The sequence below is a fragment of the Lithobates pipiens genome, unplaced genomic scaffold (genome assembly GCF_037356315.1).
Source record: "Lithobates pipiens isolate NorthernLeopardFrog02 unplaced genomic scaffold, aLitPip1_a1.2 Scaffold_3, whole genome shotgun sequence".
NCBI lineage: Eukaryota > Metazoa > Chordata > Amphibia > Anura > Ranidae > Lithobates > Lithobates pipiens.
In genome coordinates this window covers 252,722,479-252,746,980 of record NW_027507790.1, presented here as the reverse complement: position 1 = coordinate 252,746,980, position 24,502 = coordinate 252,722,479, and the positions used below count along the sequence as shown (strand labels likewise).

Here is a 24,502-nt window from a genome sequence, read left to right as displayed (position 1 = left end):
GTCCAGAGTTTTGTTTGTTTCCTGTATACAATGCCTCGTATCAGTGGGAGCAAAATGCCCCATGGGCAAACAAAGGTTTGGAGACCACAGCATTAAAGCAAGGAGTGAATAAAGCAAAATATTTATAATTTTACAAGAAAGCAAAACATGTACAAATCAGTCTGCAGCTTCTATGGTCAGACCTCTGTTCTGGTTCTTCCCATTAAAGCTTGTTTACATCTGCAGTCACGGGGCAGTTACAAAAAAAAAAACAAGCGTTGAGCATCTCCTACCACCTCCTTAAGTTGCACATGGATGTACACATGGTGCGGCCACGGCAAAAATTGACTCCCCCCCCCCACCCTCGTCAAGTTAGGTGGCCAGTACTGGCATCCATGCGACCCATTTAAGTGAATAGGGCGAAGCCAGACCTGCCCTGTAATGCATGCAGTTGCCACACGGAGGCGCAACATTTACAGGATTAAAAACCAGAAACATATCTCCTGCTCTTCACCTGAAAAGAAATCCAATTGCTTTTCAGAGGGGTGGGAAAGTCTGCATCTGTAAATATAAGTCTCTAAATGTCATCATCTTCCTCCTCGGTGGCACAGTGATCAGAAGGGATAGGGACCGGAGTTGAGATTCGCATGTCGCCGTCCCATAGTAAGGTTGTGTAATAGGGTGACAAAGCAGAAGCACAATTTTGTCAACTTGTCACAGGAAGTGTCTGAATAAGAACCTTCATGGCAGGATCACCAAGTATTATTTTTCTGAGCGCTGCATATTTAAAAAAAAAAAAAAAAAAAAAAAAAAAAAAAAAAGCCTATTTATCCATAAAATGAATATTTTTAAGTAATTGGAGTCATGGGGTTTTTATAGACGTTGGTCAGTGCGGCGAGACATTTCCTCAACCAGGGATGGTTTGGTGATTGATGCAGCAAAACACACGGTGACTACAAGTCAAAGATTTTCCTCCGGGGTCATCTCAGGTCTGTGAAGTTGATTTAACAACAGGAGCGTGGATGAACACTCACCGAATAGCGGAGAGGGCTGAAAATTACTCCAAAAAAGCATCTGGTACATTTACAATTTGGCTGCATTACAAAATTTCACTCTTTTATGTTAACTCTTTAAATCTTAGCCATGTGCCATGTGCATGGCGGGGCGGGCATAACATCTTTCAAGAAATCATCTGCTGAAAATGTACGGCTTGCTATTTAAATCGGACAGCTATTTGAAAAGGTAAAATGCATAAGTGGGAGCTGTGTACCCGTCAAAAGGATTTGGATCGTTGTCCATCCAGTCCTGGGATTTACCCGGCTTTACCACAGAGCCCAACCCTGTCTGGCAGGCAGGAGACCTGATTTTTGTCTGCTGTAGGTAAAAAGTACGGTCAAAGCTCTTCTGGTCATACTTCTCTTCTGGGCCACAATACTGCGCTTACTTGTGCTCTCCTGTGACCCAGAATCAGCAGACAGCGGGCTAAAGCCTGTGGTCGGCCGACATCACAGAGCGGCTCCAGGCTCTGGAAGCATTCTAACATTATTGTCGGGATCCACCCATATACCAGATGACTCCTCCTCTCAGTGTGCCGAGCCAACAGCTCCCACCCAGCGGCAGCGGAGGAGGAGGAGGAGGAGTCTGATCCTCCAGCTTCCTCCACTGTGAGTGTGTCTCTTGGCCAATTGGGACACAGGTCTGACTGACCCCCCTCCTGAATGGTGGGGAGGCACTGTGGTGTAAAAATTAATTTGCTATGGTCACACAACAGGGTGGGATCAGGGTGCACTCTCTGCACCCCGAGTCCACCATTTTTTGAAGCCTATTAGAGCCTTAGGCTCTAATCAGGGGCTTCAAAAAAAAAAAAAAAAACACCCACACTGCCATAGGAGTCCATGGGCCCTGCGTCCTGAAAGGGTCCAGGCGCATGGATCGGGAGGTGGTGGCATAGATTAGGGGGGCAGCGCCGTGCACCCTCAATGCCCCTGCTCCCACCCCTTCCCTAGCCCAGCACTCCAGTGGAGCGCTGGAGGAGCAGAGAGCGGTGATTGACAGTCGTCACTCTCTGCTCAGTTAAGTGATCACTCAGTTCTTGGGTTTAACGCTGACAGTGGACAGCTGCAGCATCAGACAGATGCTGCAACGTTAAGGGGAAGATATTTTTGTATTCTTTTGTAGATTCCCATAATTCTCCTTTAACCACTTAAGCCCCGGACCATTTAGCTGGCCAAAGACCAGAGCACTTTTTGCGATTCGGCGCTGCGTCGATTTAACTGACAATTGTGCGATCGTGCGACGTGGCTCCCAAACAAAACTGACGTCCTTTATTTGCCACAAATACAGATTTCTTTCGATGGTATTTGATGAGCTCTGCGGTTTTTATTTTTTGCGCTATAAACAAAAAAATTGTGTCAATTTTGGGGGGAAAAAAAAACGCATTATCTTTTACTTTTTGCTATAATAAATATCTCCCAAAAAATCTATGAATAAAACTTTTTTTTCCTCAGTTTAGGCCGATACATATTCTTCTACATATTTTTGTTTAAAAAAAAAAAAAAAAAAAAAAATAGCAATAAGCGTTTATTGATTGGTTTATGCAAAAGTCATAGCACCTACAAAATAGGGATTAGTTTTATGGCATTTTGATTATTATTTTTTTAATTTTTTTTTTACTAGTAATGGTGACAATCAGCGATTTTTTTATCGGGACTGCCACATTATGGTGGACACATCTGACACTTTTGGTGTAATTTGGGGACCATTCACATTTATACAGCGATTAGTGCAATTAAAAATGCATTGATTACTGTGTAAATGTGACTGGCAGTGAAGGGGGTTAACCACTAGGTGGCACTGTAAGCGTTAAGTGTGTCCTAGGGAGTGATTCTAACTGTGGGGGGGAGGGGCTGTGTGTGACACGACACTGATCACCGTTCCCGATTACAGGGAGAGCTGATCAGTGACACTGTCACTAGGCAGAACGGGGAGATGCTTGTTTACATTAGCGTCTCCCCGTTCTTCTCTCTATGAGACGATCGCGGGTATCCCCGCAGAGTTCGCGGGACCTGCGATCACGCTCACGGAGCCCCCGGCAGGCGCGCGCAAGTCGCCTCATCAAGGGCCACGTACAGGTACGTCAATCTGCCTGTACGTGCCCTTCTGCGGCAGTATATCTGCGTGAGGCGGTCAGGAAGCGGTTAAGTGACATTTATCAGCCTTGCCCCTCTCCTGCCTGTCACTGGACAGTAATGCGGGTTTCACACGGGCTTTCCGATCAGGTCCACCTGCAAGTTTTTCAGGCGGACTGGATCGGACCATCCATAGCTCTCTGTGGAGTGGCAGATTCAGCTGGCATCTGATCCAATTCTGCCCGCCAAAGACAGAAGATCAGATGGCAGTCAGGTGGAAATGGATAGGCAGTCCGTTTCCATCTGACAGTCCCATAGAGAGCCGGGGGGGGGGCTGTGTCCATGTCCACTCTACATAGCGGAGAGGACATGGACCAGTTATCAACCTGCTCAGTAGGGAGATCCCCTCCTGAGCAGGCAGACTATGGACAAAGCCCGTGTGAAACCAGCCTAGAAGGGAAAGCAGAAGGCGGATGAGCAGTGGCGGCCCATGCACTGTGGGCACAGCTCCCCCATCCATGAGCCCAGCCCCTTTCAGGACGTCAGACGCATGGATTTCTATGGCGGGGGTGGTACTTTTTGAAACACCAGATTAGGGCCAGAGGCTCTAATAAGCTTCAAAATAGGGTGGGCTTGGGGCGCAGAGTGCGCTCCCTGATCCCACCCAATTGTGTGACCATAGCGAATTCATTTTTGCCATTTTCACACTAACGCTCCTCCCCGCCAATCAGGAGGCAGGACGACAGACCTGTTTCGGTCGGTGGGCACAGTGACTGCATATGATGGGCACAAGTGGCTGCATATACTGGGCACAGTGAGGCTGCAATGGGGGGGGGGGGGGGGGGGAGTTTCAGTAATTTTCAGTTTGTTTGTGCCCCCCCCCCCCCCCAAATTTTTGAACACCAGCTGACACTGCTGATGAGCTCATCCGTCACCTGGCACTCTTCTCCAATCAGCATGTCCCTTGTCGGCACATAAGCACTGCAGCAAAAAAGCTCTGCCAGTCAGAGCTCTGCTGCATAAGGGATTGCAGATTTGTGACTTTTATATCTCTCTGGTGTTCAGCTTTGAAGGAGTCTATTTACTTAAAGTGGTTGTAAAGGCTCAAGGTTTTTTTTTTATCTTCATGCATTCGAAGCATGAAAGTATAAAACCTTCTCTGTGCAGCATCCCCCCCCCCTTTCCCCCTGAGCCCCCCTAATACTTACCTGAGACCGATTATCTTCCGGCGATGTGCACTAGATCCTCGGCTCTCCGGGACTGTCCCTCCTCATTGGCTGAGACAGCACAGGGAGCCATTAGCTCTTGCTGTTGTCAATCACAGTCAGTGAGCCAACGAGGAGAAAGAGGGGGGGGGGGTGGGGGTGGGGGCGATAAGTGGCTCTGTGTGTGAATAGACACACAGCCTTGGCTCGTGAACAACCCTGTTTGGGTGCCCCCATTACAAGCTGCTTGAAGAAAGCCTTTAATATCACTTTATCTTGTATTAATCCAATCCATGCCAAACTACTTTCATGCCACTCAATTCAGCCAGACCCCTCGCAGTGTTTACGTATTCCCTGGTGGGCAGGAAGTTGCAGTAAAGCAGTGAGACATCTCCGAGAATTCCCCCGAGCATTACAACAGATCCCCCATTGTGACTTTATCTCTCACATAACAGCAGTATATCGGAATTGCTGGCTCCAAGAGACTTTTACAGCCAAGGCACCAGTGGCAGCTGGTCCATAGGGGGTACCACACACACAGACGTGTGTGTGTGTATATAATATAATATATATATATATATATATATATATATATATATATATATATATATATATATACATATATATATACACATATATATATATATACACATATACACATATATATATATATACACATACACACACACACACATACATATACACACACACACACACACACACACACATACATACACACAAACATACATACACATATCAGTTTCAACTCTTCTGGGAAGGCTGTCCACAAGGTTTAGGAGTGTGTCTATGGGAATGTTTGACCATTCTTCCAGAAGTGTATTAGTGAGGTCAGGCACTGATGTTGGACGAGAAGGCCTGGCTCGCAGTCTCCACTCCAATTTATCCCAAATATTCTATCGGGTTGAGGTCAGGACTGTGCAGGCCAGTCAAGTTCCTCCACCCCAAACTCGCTCATCCATGCCATTCCCATAGAAACACATTTCTAAACCTTGTGGACAGATATATATATATATAAAAATTAGTGTGTGTGTGTGTATATATATATATATATATATATATATATATATATATATATATATATATATATATATATATATATATATATATATATAACACACAAATACATATACCCTCACCGGCCACTTTATTAGATACTCCTGTTCAATTGCTCGGTAACACAAATTGCTAATCAGCCAATCACATGGCAGCAACTCAATGCATCTAGACGTGCTGAAGTGCAGACCGAGAATCAGAATGGGGAACAAAGAGGATCTAAGTGACTTTGAATGTGGCATGATAGTTGGTGCCAGACGGGCTGGTCTAAGTATTTCAAAAACTGCTGATCTACTGGGATTTTCCATCTCTCGGGTTTACAGAGAACGGGCCAAAAAAGAGCAAATATCCAGTAAGCCGCAGTTGTGTGGAGGAAAATGCCTTGTTGAAGTCAGAGGAGAATGGACAGATAATAGAAAGACATCAAATCACCACTCATTACAACCAAGGTATGCTGAATACTATATCTGAATAAACAACACATTGAACCTCGAAGCAGATGGGCTACAGTAGCAGAAGTCCACTCCTGTCAGCTAAGAACAGGAAATTGACAGGCAGACACAAAAAAAAAAAGAAAAAAAGGAAAAGAAAAAAGTCCAAAAGTGCATTGTGTTTACATCTATGCAATCACGAGATTGCAGACACATCGCTTCATTGGCGGGTTTGGAGCTGCTTTGCGGCGCAATCCATCGTGCCGAACAGTTTCCGCCCGACGCCCGTAGCGAATCACAAGGGCCGGGTGCTTTGTTCTCAGTGAGAGAACAAAGTCACTTCCGGCAGGCTAGTGGAGAGGGGAGGCCCCACCCCACTTCCACTGAACCCACGGAGAAAGCCAGGAACTAGCTGACGCTAAAGGGACAGAGACAGGCGTAGCATGAAGGAGGACTCTGCTGATGGGGGCGCCGACGTAAGGGGGGCCTCCGCCGACGGGGGGCGCCGACGTAAGGAGGGCCTCCGCCGACGGGGGGCGCCGACGTAAGGAGGGCCTCCGCTGTGAACTCAGACGTAAAGGGCAGGGGACTCTGTGGACTCAGATGTAAAGGGGGACTCTTGTGATTAAATGTTACATGATTAGAAATGTTATTTAATCACAAAATATATGTATAGTTTATACCATAAAAAATAAAAAAAAATTGTTGTGTGCTGCTAAAGTGTTCAGGTTAGACATGAAGAAAAAGGTGGCAACCCTCCGGGGGCACCACTCTGCTCCACTAATAGTTTGGCACTGCAAGACACATTGGAATCAATGGGGATGTCACATGACCACTAGGTAACAGTGATCTTTCAGCTATGAAGAGGGTAAAAAAAAAAAAAAAAAGTGTATACATATATATATCAAACATGGGAGTGGGCATGTGCTAGGAGGGGGCGCCAGAAACCAGCTGAACCCCATCCTTGGAGAAGAGGAGAGGGGGGCGTTGTTCTGTAGTAATAGCACTTTTTTTCCCTGGGGTGACAATGCTGCTCCTCTATAGAGAACAAAAAAAAAAGATAAATACTTTTACAAAGAGTCACAGATCAAGAAATGTAAGTGAGCAATGTCGTGTCCTGCATGCAAGGCCCACGCTACCATTAATTAGGAAGAAAGCACTCCGTGTTCGGGAGACTCCAGACCGCTCCAATTCCTTTCTGACCTGGTCATAACAAACTGACTGTGACTCTTCTGATCATACGACCACTGGGACAATACCCGACTAACGCCGGTGCCAAGATGTCTGCAATGTTCTGGCTTGGGGAACTTGTTGGGACACTGTAACACTGTTTACAGAGGAGAAGTAGCTTTGTTGTTACGTGGTACTGGCCAAAAATAGCGGACCTTGCAACGTGGAAAATGTGAGATTGCTGAACTTTGTAGCTTCCTCTGTGAAGGATTCAGGGGTTTTTGCCAGTTGTAAAAATAAAGAAAAATAAAAGACGGGAATAGAACTCTGCTGCCCCCTTGTGACCACAGTGTGAAGTGCAGGTTTGTAAGATAGTAAAACCAAGAACAAAAATAATGCAGCTTAGCAGTCCCTAGATAGGCTTGCCTTTTCCCCCCCCAGTCTAAGAACATTTTCAGCAAGTTATTAAAAAAACCTAAAAATAATTAATTCCTGTTGATCCTGCCAGAAATGTGTCTGTTACATAATAGGTAAGGTCGAAAAGAGACACAAGTCCATCCTATGTGTGTGATTATATGTCAGTATTACATTGTATATCCTTGTACGTTGCGGTTGTTCAGGTGCTTATCTAATAATCAAATTTGTATCTTGCTCACTGAACTGAAATATGAAATACGGTTATCAGCCTTAATAGTACAAAACAGCCCCCTATACTGTATAATGGAGATGAGGAAGGGGGTAGTCCTAAACACTAGCAAAGCCTAGATTGACAAACGCTGCTCCATCATAAATACAGTGCAATGCATGAGCGTCACCCTGGACAGGAAAGATCAGCAGCTAAATTAAAGAGAATATAGTCTGAAAGAATCTAAAAAAACAAAATAAAAACAAAAAAACACAACACCACATCAGGGCAGGGGCGTCAAAAAACTTCATTGCGGGCCTCATCAGCAGTATGGTTACCCTCAAAGAGTCTGTTGTAGCTGGGGTGCACTACATACAGGGTGCAGAGTTCAGGAGTGTGCTACATACAGAGGGCAAAGTTCAGGAGTGCGCTACATACAGAGGGCAAAGTTCAGGAGTGCGCTACATACAGAGGGCAAAGTTCAGGAGTGCGCTAAATACAGAGGGCAGAGTTCAGGAGTGTGCTAAATACAGAGTGCAGAGTTCAGGAGTGTGCTAAATACAGAGTGCAGAGTTCAGGAGTGCGCTACATCCAGAAAATTAAAGTTCAGGGGTGCGCTACATACAGAGGGTAGAGTTCAGGAGTGCGCTACATACAGAGGGTAGAGTTCAGGAGTGCGCTACATACAGAGGGTAGAGTTCAGGAGTGCGCTACATACAGAGGGTAGAGTTCAGGGGTGTGCTACATACAGAGTTCAGGAGTGTGCTACTTACAGAGTTCAGAGTTAATGCGTAATAACGTTCAAGAGATGTTTTACAGACGACCTTCACATCAATGAATAGAATATCGTGTGTTCGCAAACTGTATGACACCATTTTTCAATCGGTCTTTTTCGTTCACAGTATCGATATTACTTGTTGGGCATCGCAGAATGTAAATTTTCGCCCGATTTTTTTTATTGTGTATTCCTGTCATAAGTGCTTTTTCAGGGCAATGAGGAGACTGGGCTAGTTAGATGGTACAAGCAGGAACATCACTTTGCTGATATCTTGTCAAAAGTTATTCTCGTTTACATTATTTTTTAAAAACGTAAATATATTCTTCAATAGCCACAAAGGAAAGAACTGCCTTTGTAAACCCAGATATTGACTTAAAAAACGTAGCAGTGACATCACTATGTCATACTTAGCCTGTGCAGAAAGCAGAGCTGCAGGAGGGGCCCAGCAGGCCACACCCACTACAGGCTGCCTGCAGAAAATGACAGAAGGGGGCGGAGACAAGACCAGTCACCCTGCACAAGGAGAGAGAGCAGCAGTGAGCGGTCTTTATTACAGGAAGCTCCTGCTCAGAGGGGAAGTCTCACACTGGATTGCTGCACAGATCTGGACAAAATACACAAAAGCAAATTCACAAATTCAAGATTCAACACATAGACAAGAGGTTCTTGTTTTTCCACAACGTGTGTTTAGCTATATACTCACTGGCCGATTTATTAGGTACACTTGTTCAATTGCCTGGTAACACAAATTGCTAAATCAGCCAATCACATGGCAGCAACTTAATGCATCTATGTATGTAGACATGCTGAGGAACCCTTGAAATAACGTTTCGGTCTCAGAGAACCCCTGCTAAAAATGACTAAATCTACAACTCATGATACATTAGTGTGATGGTCAGTGGGAAGAATGTTCCTTACACAGTTGGTCATTGGGAAGAATTACCACAGATACCTAAAATGACCAAGGGTGTCAGTGGAAAAATATCTGAGAGGCAGAAATTGCTCATTGCTCGAGGAACCTCTAGCAACCTCTGGAAGAACCCTGATCTAGGCTCTAAAACGTTTCCAGATAGGATAGAAGGCATCCTTGGGTCCAGGCCTCCTGAGGGTAGATCACTTGGATAGTCTCAGCTAAAGTCATCCTCTCAGACTATGCTGAGACTTCCAGTTCCTCCTTGGCTCCAAGGTGTCAGGCTGTCTACATCTGGTACAAACCAAGTCTGAAGGTGATATTCATGGTTCTGAGCCGGGTACAGGAGGTGTCATACCACTAATTACCACCTCACAGAGCTTCAACCTCAGCTGACCAAGACTGGCCGATAGAAGGAGAGCCTGCGCTCTGTCTGTACATAAATACAGGGATCGGGCAAGGGTTCTATCTTTAGAGCAGCTGGAAAGGAATGATATAATTTTCTCTTCATGCTGCCATCACAGTCCAGGGGATCTTCAAGTGGGAATACAGAAACCTGGCAAATAGGAGTCTCTCTCTGCTTTTCCAGACAAAGGCTGGCAGAGATGTGACTGAGACACCCACACTGCTAATAAAAATACACCGTATTTCTGCCTATTACAAGGAATCCACTGTGCCAACCTGATGACATCACTGCTTGTTTATATATATAGAGAGAGGAAGACAACAAGAACACACAAAGGAATGTGGCCGACAGATTAGACAGCCAATGAAACCAGAAAGATATTTCAGTTTTGGCTAGACATCAGTGGGTTGAATGACCCGCCAATTTCCTAAATATCCAGAGGAAGCCACACCATTTACCTGCAAAAGGACCTCACTTTCAACCACATCCTACCACAAAGCAGGGCGAGGAAGATGTCAAATTGGTGGGAGAGGGGCAAGGGGTCCATAGTGAGGCTAACTACAAGGGCTGAGGGGCACAGCGGCCAAACACTGGAGAAAGGCATAGATGCCAATCACAAAACAGGAAAGGAACATAGTGGCCAAACATAGGAGAGGAGCACAGTGGCCACTAATAAATGGGGAGGGGAGGGCAGGGCCGAGACAAGTAGTGGGCAGGTGGGAAAGCTGCCCTGGACACAGTGGAGCAAGTAGGCAGGGAATGGGCAGAAAGCAGAACAGCAGCCAATAAGAATTAAGGCGAGGGGCACAGTGGCCAATAACTGGTGAGGGGCACAGCCGCCAATAACTGGCGAGGGGCACAGCCGCCAATAACTGGCGAGGGGCACAGCCGCCAATAACTGGCGAGGGGCACAGCCGCCAATAACTGGCGAGGGGCACAGCCGCCGAATAATTGGCAAAGAGCACAGCCACCAATAATTGACAATGCTAAAAGAAACTATAACACTTCACTGCTCAGAGGAACAAAATAAAGTAAACATCCCATAGATATTCATCCATATATATGCACACACTGTATACAGTAGTCTATACATATATAGTCGGGCACTGTACTCTGTCCATATAGTCTGCCAATCTCCTTGTATGTGTCCAAACAGTTGCACCAAAAAGACCTACATTCAGTGTCTCTGCCCTCAATATTCATCAATGGTATAATATGTAGAGAAACAAACCATGATTTGTAACCATAAAATCTAAACAATGTTGATGGAGGATGACAGTATGTACAATATAATGGTGATCAGGGGAATACCTGATGATCATTACTCTGCAATCACCATCAGTTTTAATCGGGGAAAAGTGGTATGTTATGCATGTATGAATAAAGTGCATTATAATATACAGTATATACCATTTAAGGCCTTCAGGGATTCATGCTTTTATTGTTTTGAAAACACAGTAATTGCATAAAATAACTTATCCCCAAAGGCCTGAAATGTTATATATACACTATAGTAGAATATAATACAATGCAAGGTAGACATACATCACACTTGCATAACTCTGAATGTAGACAACCCATCAAAAGCTGTGGCTAATGGTATATGTAGAATAATGGTCATCGGGTGATTATTATGTGACCATTATTCTGCACATACCATCATACAAAGCTTCTGATGTGAGTAGTTATGTGATGCATATAGGAATATTGTGTGTGTGCGTATATATATATATTATAATATATATATATATATATATATATATATATATATATATATATATATATATATATATATAAAAATCACCTCATGACCATTCTCAGCTTTTGAGTTATGCAAGTAGTCATGTGATTCATATACGAATACTGCGTATATTATATACAGTGATGTGAAAAAGTATTTACCCCTTCCTGATTTTTTTTTTATTGTGCGCTTGAAGTCACAAAACTAATTGCCGGACATTTTCCTTTAGGATTTTCTGGTAGAGTGCAAATTCATGGTTCCATCGATGGCGGCAAGTCGTCCAGGTCCTGAAGCTGCAAAGCAAGCTCCAGACCATCACGCTACCAGCACCATGTGTGATGTTCTTGTTATGAAATGCTGTATTCGTTTTATACCAGATGTAACGGGACACGCACCTTCCAAAAAGTACAAATTGTCGTCTCATCAGTCCACAGAATATTTGCCCAAAAGTCTTAGGGATAATCAAGATGTTTTTTGGTAAATGTGAGATGAGCCGTTGTGTTCTTTATGGTCAGCAGTGGTTTTGGCCTTGGAACTTTCCCATGGATGCCATTTTTGCCCAGTCTCCTTCTTATTGTAGAACCATGAACACTGATCTTACCTGAGGCAAGTGAGGCCTGCAGTTCTTTAGATGTTGTTCTGGGTTATTTTATGACCTCCTGTATGAGTGGTCGTCATGCTCTCGGAGAAATTTTGGTAGGCTGGCCACTCATGCGAAGGTTCACCACTGTTCCAAGTTTTCTCCATTTGTGGATAATGGCTCTAACTGTGGCTCACTGGAGTCCCAAAGCCCTAGAAATGGCTTTGTAACCCTTTGCAGACTGATACATATACATTACTTTATCATCTGTTCTTGAATTTCTTTAGTTTGCGGCATGATGCGTTATTTTATTTTTTTAATCATCTTTTAGCGTGTTTTACTTTGTCAGACAGATTCTATTTAAGTGATTTCTCGATTCAACAAATCTGCCAGTAATCAGGCCTTGGCATGGCAAGTGAAGTTAACTCCGCTTTCCAAATAATGTGGTTTTTCTCAGTTCATCTATCATTTAGCAAGCAAGGGGGCAATTACTTTTTCACATAGGGTCAGGCAGGTTTGGGCAGATTTTTTCCCTTAAAGCGGTAGTAAACCCGCTAATGTTTTTTTTTTTTTTTACCACCTGCAAAGCAAAAGGCATAATGAGCTAGTATGCACCGAATAGTAGCTCATTATGAAATACTTACCTTAGAACGAGGCCCCGACATCTGGCCCGATCCACGCCGAGGGAGCTGACATGCGCCCTCTGCGTTTCTTCCGGGTATCGCGGCTCCGGCGCTGTGAGTGGCCAGAGCCACGATATCGTCACTCCCGCGCATGCGTGCGGGAGATTCCATCCCGGCCGGACTGCCACTGCCGGATTTTCAGCCGAGAATCCCCCTTGTGCGCATGCGCCGCTGCAGTCAGCGGCGCATACCGAGGGGAATATCTCCTAAACCGTACAGGTTTAGGAGATATTTTTTTTACCTACAGGTAAGCCTTATTATAGGCTTTCCTGTAGGTAAAAGTGAAAAAAAAGAGTATACAACCACTTTAATAAATGAAATCATTTAACAACTGCATTTTGTATATGCTCAGGTTATCTTTGTGTAATATTCATTTTTTTTTTGATGATCTAAATCATTTAAGTGTGACAAATATGCAAAAAAATAAAAATAAATAAAATCAGGTAGGGGCAAATACTTTTTCACCGCATTGTATAATCACCTGATGACCATAATTCTGCACATACCATTATCCACAGCTTTTGATGGGCTGCCCATGGACTTGGTATTCCTTATATGGTGCTTGTATGAATACAGTTTATTATAGTATATATACCATTTTAGGTCTTCAGGAATTAGATGTTTTATGCTGTTTTATTGCTTTGAAAACACAGAATATAGTATTGATTTAATGGTTATACATCATGGGTTGTTTTTTTATGGTTATACACCAAGGGTGATATTATTGTCATACATTTTGGGTTGTTACTGTACATATTATATAGTTTAGGCACGTACCTTTTGTATTGTACTGTAATTGTGTTGTCCCCCCTATACATTGTAAAGCGCTGCGTAAACTGTTGGCGCTATATAAATCGTGAATAATAATAATAGTTTATGTATTATATTATATTGGTATATTGATGAATATTGAGTATAGAGTCACTGAATGTTTGGGTGACCAAATGTGCTTCCCATACATTTGCTTGCCGTGAACCTAGTAGCAAAACTCCAGTATTTGACTGGTGTTTCTGCTCCTTCTATGACTGGTCACAGTGGCCAGTGTTGTATCCAATTACAAATTGAGCCTTTCACCTTTTTTGACTGCCATTTACTACTCTTTTGCTCTCTTGTGGCCGCTCACTTTGTTCCTAAGGTGTGCAGTCATGTTGGAACAGGAAGAGCCAACCTCAAACTGTTGCCACAAAGTTGGGAGTACGAAATTGTCCAAAATATCCAGGTATGTCAACGCCTTAAGAGTTCTCTTCACTGGAACTAATCTGGGTCCAAGCCCAACCCCTGAAAAACTACCCCACACCATAATCTCCCCTCCACCAAATGATTTGGACCAGTGCACAAAGCAAGGTCCATAAAGACACGGATGAGCGAGTTTGGGGTGGAGGAACTTGACTGGCCTGCAGCTCCTGACCTTAACCCAATAGAACATCTTTGGGATGAATTAGAGTGGAGACTGCAAGCCATACCATTAAAGTTCATGTGAGTGTAAAGGCAGGCGTCCCAATACTTCTGGTAATATACTGTATAGTAGGTGTGTTTGGGAACAGCTGTTCTGTTCAACAAGGCGGCAAGCGGTTTCCAGACCACAAACCCAGGTAAGTGGGAAAGACTGCAGTACTACAGCAATAATGGATGGAAAAAGCAGGACAGCTTGAGCTCCCTCTAGTCATCTCAAGGCTTAAATCTGAACTCAAACACCAAGCATTACAGTTAGAAAAACACCAAGTAATACAGTTATGTATTCATTAAAAAATAACTTGCATGTGTAATTAAAGTGCATTGAAACCCTAACAATAAATAAAAACAAACTGCTGATTTTCTCAGAAATTCAGAACTGTCCTCTCTACTTTTCCCTTGGTGTTATCTCAAAGAGCCCCGCTAGTTCTGATCATGGATCACATAACTAGCACTTATGTTGAAGCAATCAGAAAGTGGGAAGGCCTGAGGAGTTTAGCAAAGGAAAACTGGGCAGGGCTGACACCACACAAAAATGCTGCGTTCAGCTCACTTTCACTTCATCAGTCTTACCTGCCAGGTGGGCAGCACTTTCTCTATGTCGTTCAGATTAATACCATCCCCGTCTTCACATTTCCCTTTACCAAACCTAAAAAAAACAAAAAAAACAATTCAGCAATATGCAATTTTCAACTAATAATTGCAACCAACACGATGATTTGCAACACATTATGTTCATTAAATACATCAAGGTACACAAATGATTAGATATACCAGGGTTGGTTCAAACAGAATCTTATAATGACCGGTTGACTATGTGAATCTCAAGAGGGTGGGGGTGGGGAGTATTATTTCTTTCCTTTTTATATGCATACATTTAAAAACGGTGAGTGTCTGTGGCTAGAGCGGGTGATCTTCTGTGGTCAAATCAAATTCAGGTGTTAGAAATGGATCACAGAATTGTATACGGTATATATTTAATAAAAATAAAGGAAAAATACAAGGGAAAAAATGTATTGGACACCCGGCCGTCTTGTTATTGTTACTGCAGCCCTGGAAATGAAAGTAGTGCTCTATACCCAAGCAGCCTCCTCCAATATTATGCGGAATAAGCACCAGTGGCACTCCCAATCTCTATATGGGCAGTAGGTGCTCATGCTCCTGGCTCTTCGAAACTGCCAAGTGAATACAACACCAGACTGACTGGTTCTTGAATTCTTAAAGGTGTATGTAAAATCAAAATATATTTTTTTACATTTTGGTTGAGTATGGAAAAATGTATCCCCATTTATTGTCCAGCCATCAAGGGTTTTAACAGACAGGAGGTAATGGTAAATTCTCAACAGCAACACCGACAGGGAAAGCTAGAATGCCTGTCACTTTGTGTCCGTTTTGTGTTGCGTGCCGTGTCCCTGTTGTAGATTTGTGGTCACTTCCTGTTTTGTGTTGCGTGCCGTGTCTGCAGATTTGTGGTCACTTCCTGTTTTGTGTTGCGCGCCGTGTCTGTAGATTTGTGGTAATTTCCTCTTTTGTGTTGCGCATCGTGTCCTCGCTGTAGATTTGTGGTCACTTCCTGTGTGTAGTTAAAGATGGTAATCCAGATAGTATGTGGGGGGAAAACCTCTAACAGGGTATGGGGAGACCAATGAAATCTGGCAGTTGCTTAAAACCTTCAGTACTCAATCCAAAACTGAAAAAAAAAAAAAAAAATGTCACCTCCCCGAAGTGAGCCAAATCCTTATTCATTTTGTGTCTATCCACAAAACCCCCTCTTTAAGAATTGCACTTACAAGCACACAATTGCAAACTGGCATATCAAGACAATAAAACACAGCGGTGGGCCGAACTGGGATAGTGTGGGGTCTCCTACCACAATCAGCTGTACTTCCCAGCGTTGCCGAAAGCCTGTGTCCCTGGGCAGCGTGCTGACGTTACCGATGGTCGTCGCAAAGCCACACACTGACACGTTTCGTCATCTGCGACATCATCTGAGGGCATGGCTTTACGCTGAGACGTACCATCCTTTATACTACAGCTAACCAGGGGCGAGTTAACCCCTAGTGCTGTACGGCTATTGGCCACCATCCGGACCAGTAGATCATAACAACCGACAGGCCCTCAGACCCGTAGCACACACCCCCCCCCCATCAGACACACACAGACATATGTGTTCCACATAGGCGATGTCAGTGCCGGCTGACAACCAGTCGCGTTAACCCCTAGTGCTGTACAGCGAGAGGGTGTAGGGCAGGCAGGAGGAAACAACTTAAAAAAAGGAGGGAGTCGGAAAATAGTGGGAATATATAAACTTTGAGTAAAGTTGATTTAACACATAAGGAGATTAACATTTTGAATTTGGGCCTTAAATGTGCCCCAGAAAAAAGCTATAAGTTTGACGTGTATAAAGATATACACAAATAAATAAGAAAAATGCATTCAAAGAAATATTTTCTGAATATGGGGCCTAGGAATGTTAATATAGTAAATAAGAATGTGATAGGTGTAGACAGTGGTAAATCGCTTTTTAATCCTGCCAATACCGCAAATTAACATGTGGACGTCTTTAAGATTTAGAACGGGTGATTCCTAAAAAAAATTTGAACCCCAGATTTATTGAAGACGGTATAGAACAACTGGAGGAAAGGAATAATTTCATAACCCGCCCCACGGATAAAGGAGGAGGGGCTGTTTTTTGAAAAAAAAACTTCTATAACACCCAACTGGAGGGTATGTTATTAGATGAGAATACATACGTTAAGTTCCGTACTGATCCCACTCAAGTTTACCATAAAGAACTACAACGTTTGGTGAATATGGGATTTGAAAAAAAAAAAAAAAAAATGTCCTAAACAAAAAAGAACACAAAAGTATCTGTCACCAAGTTTTAATAGAATTTCTACAATCTATACGTTACCAAAAGTACATAAAGATAGCAAAAATCGCCACAGTATGCCCAATCGTGAATAGTATAGAATCTGTCATAGCCAGGTTGGGCAAATATCTTGATACATTCCTACAAGCGAGCGTATTAACCAAGACCAAGAAAGCTTATTTAAGCGATATTAAAAATCTCCTTCAGACGATTAGTAGAATTAATTTATCAGGGAAAAGGGATATCTTTTTGGTGACGGCAGATGTGTGGTCACTATACACCAGCCTTTCTCAAACTTTTCAACACAGAGGAACCCTTGGAATAGTTTGACGGTCTCGGGGAACCCCTGCTAAAAATTAGAAATCTACAACTCATGATCTAATAGTGTGATGGTCAGGGAGAAGAATGGTCCTTTAGATAGCTAAAAAGATCAATGGTGTCAATGGGAACTTATCTGAGAGGCAGAAATTGCCCAATGCTGAAGGAACCCCTAGCAACTTTTATGCCGCGTACACATGATCGGAATTCCGGCCAGAAAATGACTGATATGAGCTTTTCATCGTAAAATGCGACCGTGTGTATGCTCCATTGGAATTTAGCTGTCCGAATTTTCCCCAGCCAAAAATTGATAGCATGTTCTCAATTTTCCAGACGGAAAAACTTTCTATCGGAAATTCCAATCGTGTGTATGCTATTCCGACATGCCAAAAATCACGCATGCTCAGATTTAACTACGAGACAGAAGTTATTGGCTACTGGCTATTGAACTTCCTTTTTCAAGTCCCGTCGTACGTGTTGTACATCACCGCATTATAAACGATCAGAATTTGGTGTCACCGTGTGTAGGCAAGACAGTTTGAGCGGAGTTCCGTCGGGAAAACCATCAGGGCTTTTTCCGACGAGAATTCTGATCGAGTTTACGTGGCATTAAAGGAACCCTGGTTGAGAATCCCTGCTATACACCATTATACAACATGACGACGCTCTATTGGCATTAAATTGGGCTTTAAGTAAAATGGATGACTTATCTTATGAACAGAAGGCATTTTTGGGACGGGCCTTGGATTTTTGCCTGTCCCACAACTACTGGTATAATCGGCAATTTTATTCACAAAAACGAGGAGTCGCGATGGGCGCCAAGTTCACTCCCAGTTTAGCGAACTTATTTATGGGAGAATAAAACAGTATTTGCTATAAAAAGGGAGGGTCTGCTATTTTACAAAATACATCAATGACCTGTTTTTTATTTGGGAAGGAAGTGAGAGCTCCCTTATATGAGTTTATGGCTGAACTCAATTCAAATAAAAACAACATTAGACTAGAATATGAGTTCAATAACAAACAGATTCACTTCCTGGAATTACTAAAAGAGAAAACAACTATTGTTGAAGGTGATTGACTTTATAGGCATAAACACAATTTTTTTTTTTTTTTAATTGTGTTTATGCCTATAAAGTCCATCACCTTCAACAATAGTTGTTCTCTTTTAGCAATTCCAAATATCGAGACATAGCATGTTTATTATGTAGTGTATCCACAGTACCACTCTGTGTTTGATATGCCTTTATATTTTATATTCACTTCCTGGATGCAAGTATTTTGAGACTAGTTGAGAACTTGATCACTACGGTTTATTTCAAAACCTACAGACAGAAATAGTTACCGCCCTATAAATAGTGGGCACCATCCTCACTGGTTAAAAAATATACCGAAAGGTCAGATAATGCAAGTAAGGAAAAATCGTACCACGGATAAGGATTATTTTGTACAATCTAAATTAATTAAAAATAGATTTTTACAAAAAGGGTACAACGAACAACTTGATGTAATTATACAAGAAGTAGGAGAGGCTCCATGTTAATGGATAGGGAATCATCAGGTTGACTTTAAACAGGAGTGGGGGTTTATCTCCAATTTCCATGGACAGTACAGAGAGATGAAGGACATTTTTAAATGTCATTGGCATATTCTACGAATGGACAAAACATTGATCTATTCACTCCCGGAAAAAACCTCATTTACCTATAGGAAAGCACCTAACTTTGGGGACAGAGTGGTCAAGGTATTAGATGCACCCACTAGACCATTCATGTTTTGGGACCATGCAGGGTTCTTTTCCTGTAGGAGGTGCAATACCTGCCTACAGGTTAACTGTCCATTTAAATTGACCAAATTCACTTCTACCAGAAATAAAACTTTTAAAATTACAGAATTTATAACATGTAATATTACACACGTAATGTACGTCCTACAATGTCCTTGCAATTTGATGTATGTGGGATGCACCAAAAGAACCCTAAAAAAATGGATATCTGAACATCTGTATAATATAATCGATCAGTTTTAAATACTATAGTGTGTCTTTACATTTTAAACAGTTCCATAATCAAAACCCCTCTGGCTTAAAATTTTGGGGTGTGGATCATATCCACCCAAACTGGAGGAGTTCTAATCTGGTACGCGAGATATCCAAACGAGAAACTCATTGGATTTTTTCCATGAACACAATGACACCAACAGAATGAATGTAGAATTATATGTCAACTGTTTTATTAGTGATTACTAGGATTTATAGATTAGCATATTACTATTGGTTATTCTGTATTTAAGTGGTTTAGGAGTCTTCTCAATTTTCTCCTGCAATAATATTATTTTTTTTTTTTTGCAATAATATTTTCAATTACTTTTTTTTTGTGTGGTTTCAATTAGCAGACCCTGAATAAGTATATCTCTTCTATCATATCATATGACGTTTTATATATTATATTTTTTTATATATATTGCATTTTTGAATACAGTTTTTAGATATTTTGCTTTTTTATGTATTGTGTTTTTATCTCTGTAAATTGCAATATAGCAGGTATCAAAATGATGCATAACGAATGTTTAAATTAGTGTAGTTGAGCTGCGGACAATGGTTGTCGGCCGGCGCTGACATCGCCTATGTGGAACACATATGTCTGTGTCTATGATGGGCGGTGTGTGCTGCGGGTCTGTCTGTTGTTATGATCTACTGGTCTGGATAGCCGTATCCGGACGGTGGTCAATAGCCGCACAGCACTATTGGTTAACTCACCCCTGGTTAGCTGTAGTATAAAGGATGGTACACCTTGCCGTAAAGACACACCCTCAGATGATGTCGCAGATGACGAAACACGTCAGCGTGTGGCTTTGCGATGACCATCAGTGACGTCAGTACGCTGCCCAGGGACACAAGCTTTCACCACCACTGGAAAGTACAGCCGATTTTGGTAGGAGACACCGCACTATCGCCGTTTGGCCTGCTGCTGTGTTTTATTGTCTTGAGCTGCCAGTTTGCAATTGTGTGCTTGTAAGTGCAATTCTTAAAGAGGGGTTTTGTGGAAAAACAATAAAATGTTTTAAATGGGATTACACTATGGAAGTTCGTTCTTTTCCCTTTTTGATTGGAATTGACCTCAATTTGTTTGACCCAACCCACAGGTGCAGCATTCCTGGGAGATTGGAGACAGTGATTAAATCCCCGTGCCTTTTGCCTATTGTCCAGTTGATTCTGGTAAGAGTCTATTTTGAAGGGGGATGTGTGTACCCCCCGTTTTTCAGGTGTGGAGATGTTGGTGACAGTTTATCACCTTAAGAATGGAAATCATACCCCTTCTATATGGACAATCTCATCCCACTAATTCATGGAACTAATATAGGATTTTGCTGCATCATATTATGGACTCTTTATTCACTTAATTGCGCTGCATGTTAATATTTCTATGTTTAGTATTATATTTATAGAGCTAAATTTCTGTGTTTATAATTTGTGTACTGAGCTCAGATTGGGCTTTACAGTAGCTGCTTTAGCCTTAACTGGCCAATTTTATATTTATCTTGATTTGAGGAGTTTAACCGTAAGTGCTTGATTGAGTAGGAAGGGGTGCTGTTTCTATATAATTTATATAATTAAACTGAAGGAAAAATAGTGGGGACTAGTCCTTCGTCCTCCGCTTGCCAGTTTGTTTGGCCAGTCTTACACAGTACAGTACATAACTTCTATAAGAGTGTTATATTTTGGTGTACATGACACAGGATGAGTATTCAGGCACATTTTGTTATGCTGCTGCCTTCAGGAGATTGGACACACTCAAAACAAAGCTCTAAGGGCAGTCCAGTATAGCTCCCACTCCTAACATGCCTGATTTTTTTTTAGCAAGCAATTTTGGGTCTTTTTTGTGAAAGCAACTATTGGAGTGGATCAAAAGAACATACAGGAGAGACCTGCCTCCACTCATGTACTCTAACGAGAGGATTTTACTATAGGGCTTGGGAACACATGGGCTGAAAATCGGCCAAAAACGGTTAGTTTTGCAGGAACCGGACAAATTTCGGCTTGTGTGTACAGCTCCCTGTCCTACACAAGGCGGTCTCCTGATCAAACGAGCATTTTGGAAAACCAGCATCCGATCAGCACTCAATGTTAGTTGAGAATTCTTTCCTGGACAATAAAGAGGAAGAATTAACCACTGAAATAATACTCAAAGAAGTTCTGCGGATCAGAGTGGGGACAGCAATCCTGGCTACTGGCAAGCAGAGCAGAAGTGGGAACGGGTACCTGTACTGATGTGTGCCACTTGGTGTGGCCACGAAAAAAACAAATCAGGCTCGTCCCCTCTGACTCAGGGGCAGACAGTCCTGTGTCTAAAACACTGGCCCAACCAACTAAGGCCCTCATATTAGATAGCAGGGAGATGGTGGGTAGAGCCAAGTTCTGAAGTTGAAAAATCAGCTACTCACCCTACATTTACAAAGCATTTCCTTCTTAGCATAGTACAGCAAGTAAGAATCATTAATTTAGTGTAGTGTGGCCTCAACAGTACAAGCTCAGGGGAGGGCAGAAGGGACAGTTGCAGGCGGGTATTAGGAAGATCAAATACTTCCATCCAGAACTGCACCACACTGGGGAAAGTCCAAAATAAACGGTAATATGTTCCAACACAAGAATGACAACATAAACAGTCGAGAGACCTTCGTGGGTAGATTCTCTGCCATCTCTGAGTCGTGTAACATGCTCTATGCAAAAAGTTTGTTTGAATTTATTTATCTTGCGAGGAAATAAACTTTGAGCTGTCCTCAAAAAATTGCTCCCAGGACTGTGTTCCCAAAGTTGGAATATCCGCTCTCCATTCGTCCCATAGCTTATCCATCTTAGAAGACTCCACACGGAAGACAGCCAAGTAAATTGAAGACAGAGGCAGTCCTGTGAGAGAAGGTCCTCAATGGGTTTGGCCCCCCCCAGACGTGGAGGGTCGGGACATTTCATATTGCGCCGCAAGGCTCAATTGATAGTAACGGAAGTACAGCCACCCATGGCATCTAAAATTGGAGAGAAGATCCCGGAAAGACAATAAGGTATGTGTGGGCATGATATCCCTAAACGTCCTAACTCCATAGCGGGCCCACACCTGGAGGTCCGGTAACAGTCTGAAATGGTACAGAGAAGGGTTGACCCACAGAGGGTGATGCGGGAACCAATGATTGGGTTGCAAAAAATGTTTCCTAGCGGTGGTCCAAAGTCGAAGCGTAACTCTAGTAGGGTGCAAGAGGAAAGAACAGGACTAGGGCTGAAACAACTAATCAATTAATCGACAACTAATCGATTATGGAATTAATCGATTACTATTTTCATAAGCGATTAATCGGCCAGTAACAAAATGGGGTTAAAGTTAATGAGTCTGATATTTACTAGATTGACCCTTTAATAGTATATCTCTCCTCTAATAGTATCTACACTATATCATTCCTCAAATAGTATATACAGTATATCTCTCCTCTAATAGTTTATGCAGTATAGTATATACAGTATATCTCTCCTCTAATAGTTTATGCAGTATAGTATATACAGTATATCTCTTCTAATAGTACCGGTATATACATTATCTCTCTGAATGAATGAATGAAATACTTGTATAGCGCACAATGCGAACTGAATCGCCTCTAGGCCCCTCTCCTCTAATAGTATATACAGTATATCTCCTCTAATAGTATATACAGTATATATCCCCTCTAATATATATATATATATATATATATATATATATATATACATACACACAGTATATCTCTTCTGTCTGTATTCTCAGAGTGGATTAGATATTTCGCTCCCTAACCATATAGTTGGTTATTTATATTTACTACTGCATAGAGATCTTTAATAATAAATTGCCTTTTTTTAAAACTTTACATATTAATTAAATTATACACCACACTTTTTTTTTTTAAGGGTATTAACTGATTAATCGAACAATAATCGGCCAACTAATCGATTATGAAAATAATCGTTAGTTGCAGCCCTAAACAGGACCTAGGGCCTCTTTACACAAGGTTGCTAAGTTCCATAAGAGAGCCCAGAAGGGCGGCTTCCGAACAGACGCAGCATTTGTCCTAGATTGCATAACCCAACATCCAATAGTGACCAGGATAGTCGTCAAATAATAAACCAAATAATTAGGTAATGCCAGACCTTCACAGCACAACAGCAATTGGAGGGTGGCCTCCCCAGAGGAAGGGGCCAACACCACAGTCAACATTCCTAAAGTACCAGCTATCCAAATAGGACATTTTCGAAAAAATTTTATTTAGGGAGATAAATAATTTAAAGTATATTTATGCGGACCATCAGGTTCAGCACAGTGATGTGGGTAATATTTGGGTTTTCAAAGGCATGTGTGGCGCACAAAGTTTATATTTAAATGAACACTTTTGTGCTTGGAGCTCAGCTTTAGTGTAAAGAATGCCATCAATGTGTTTAAAGCCTTGTTTCCAAGTTGAGTTTATTTAACCACTTGACTTCTGCAAGATTTACTCCCGTTCATAACCAAGCCATTTTTTGTGATACAGCACTGCGTTACTTTAACCACTTGCCGACCAGCTCCTGTACATATATGTCAGCACTTTGAAGAGGGATATCTCGGTAATGGCAGCCGCTGCTGCCACAACCGAGATATCCATCTTTTCAGGAGTCGGTCGTGTTTACGATAATGGTGATCTCTGCAGCAGATTAGCCGCGAGATCGCTGCTATCAACGGCAGAAGAGGTGCCACCTCCCCCCCCCCGCCACTTATCAGAGGCATCGGCAGTGGCGGAGGCCTGTTTATGGAGACAAGTGAGGCTAAGATGGTCCCCACCCGTCTCCATACCATAGCAGGGCGGAAGTGAAGTCAAAACGTCACTTCCGCCCATAGTTCTTAGAGGCACATTTTTTCAATGTCATTTTTTCAAATGACATTTTTTTTTTTTTTTTTTGCATTTTAGTCCAAATATCAGATCTGAGGACTTTTTGACCCCAGATCTCATATTTAAAGAGGAAGTAAACTCTAATGGGTTTACTTCCTCTTTCATTCCCTGCAAATGTAAAGCATAATGGACTACTATGCATCGCATAGTAGTCCATTATGTGTCACTTACCTGACACAGGAGCCAGCGAAGTCACCGCTGTCCCCTG

At 42.4% G+C, this 24,502-nt stretch overlaps 1 protein-coding gene across 2 annotated transcripts in view; it reads right to left on the bottom strand.

Annotated features, from left to right (window-relative positions):
• Nucleotides 1–24,502, bottom strand: part of CTIF (cap binding complex dependent translation initiation factor) — a 361,752-nt gene that overhangs the window by 219,813 nt on the left and 117,437 nt on the right. For both annotated transcript variants that reach the window (XM_077463042.1, XM_077463043.1), the window contains exon 7: nucleotides 14,736–14,811. In XM_077463042.1, coding sequence (XP_077319168.1) covers nucleotides 14,736–14,811 — 76 coding nt within the window. The remainder of the gene's footprint in view (nucleotides 1–14,735; nucleotides 14,812–24,502) is intronic.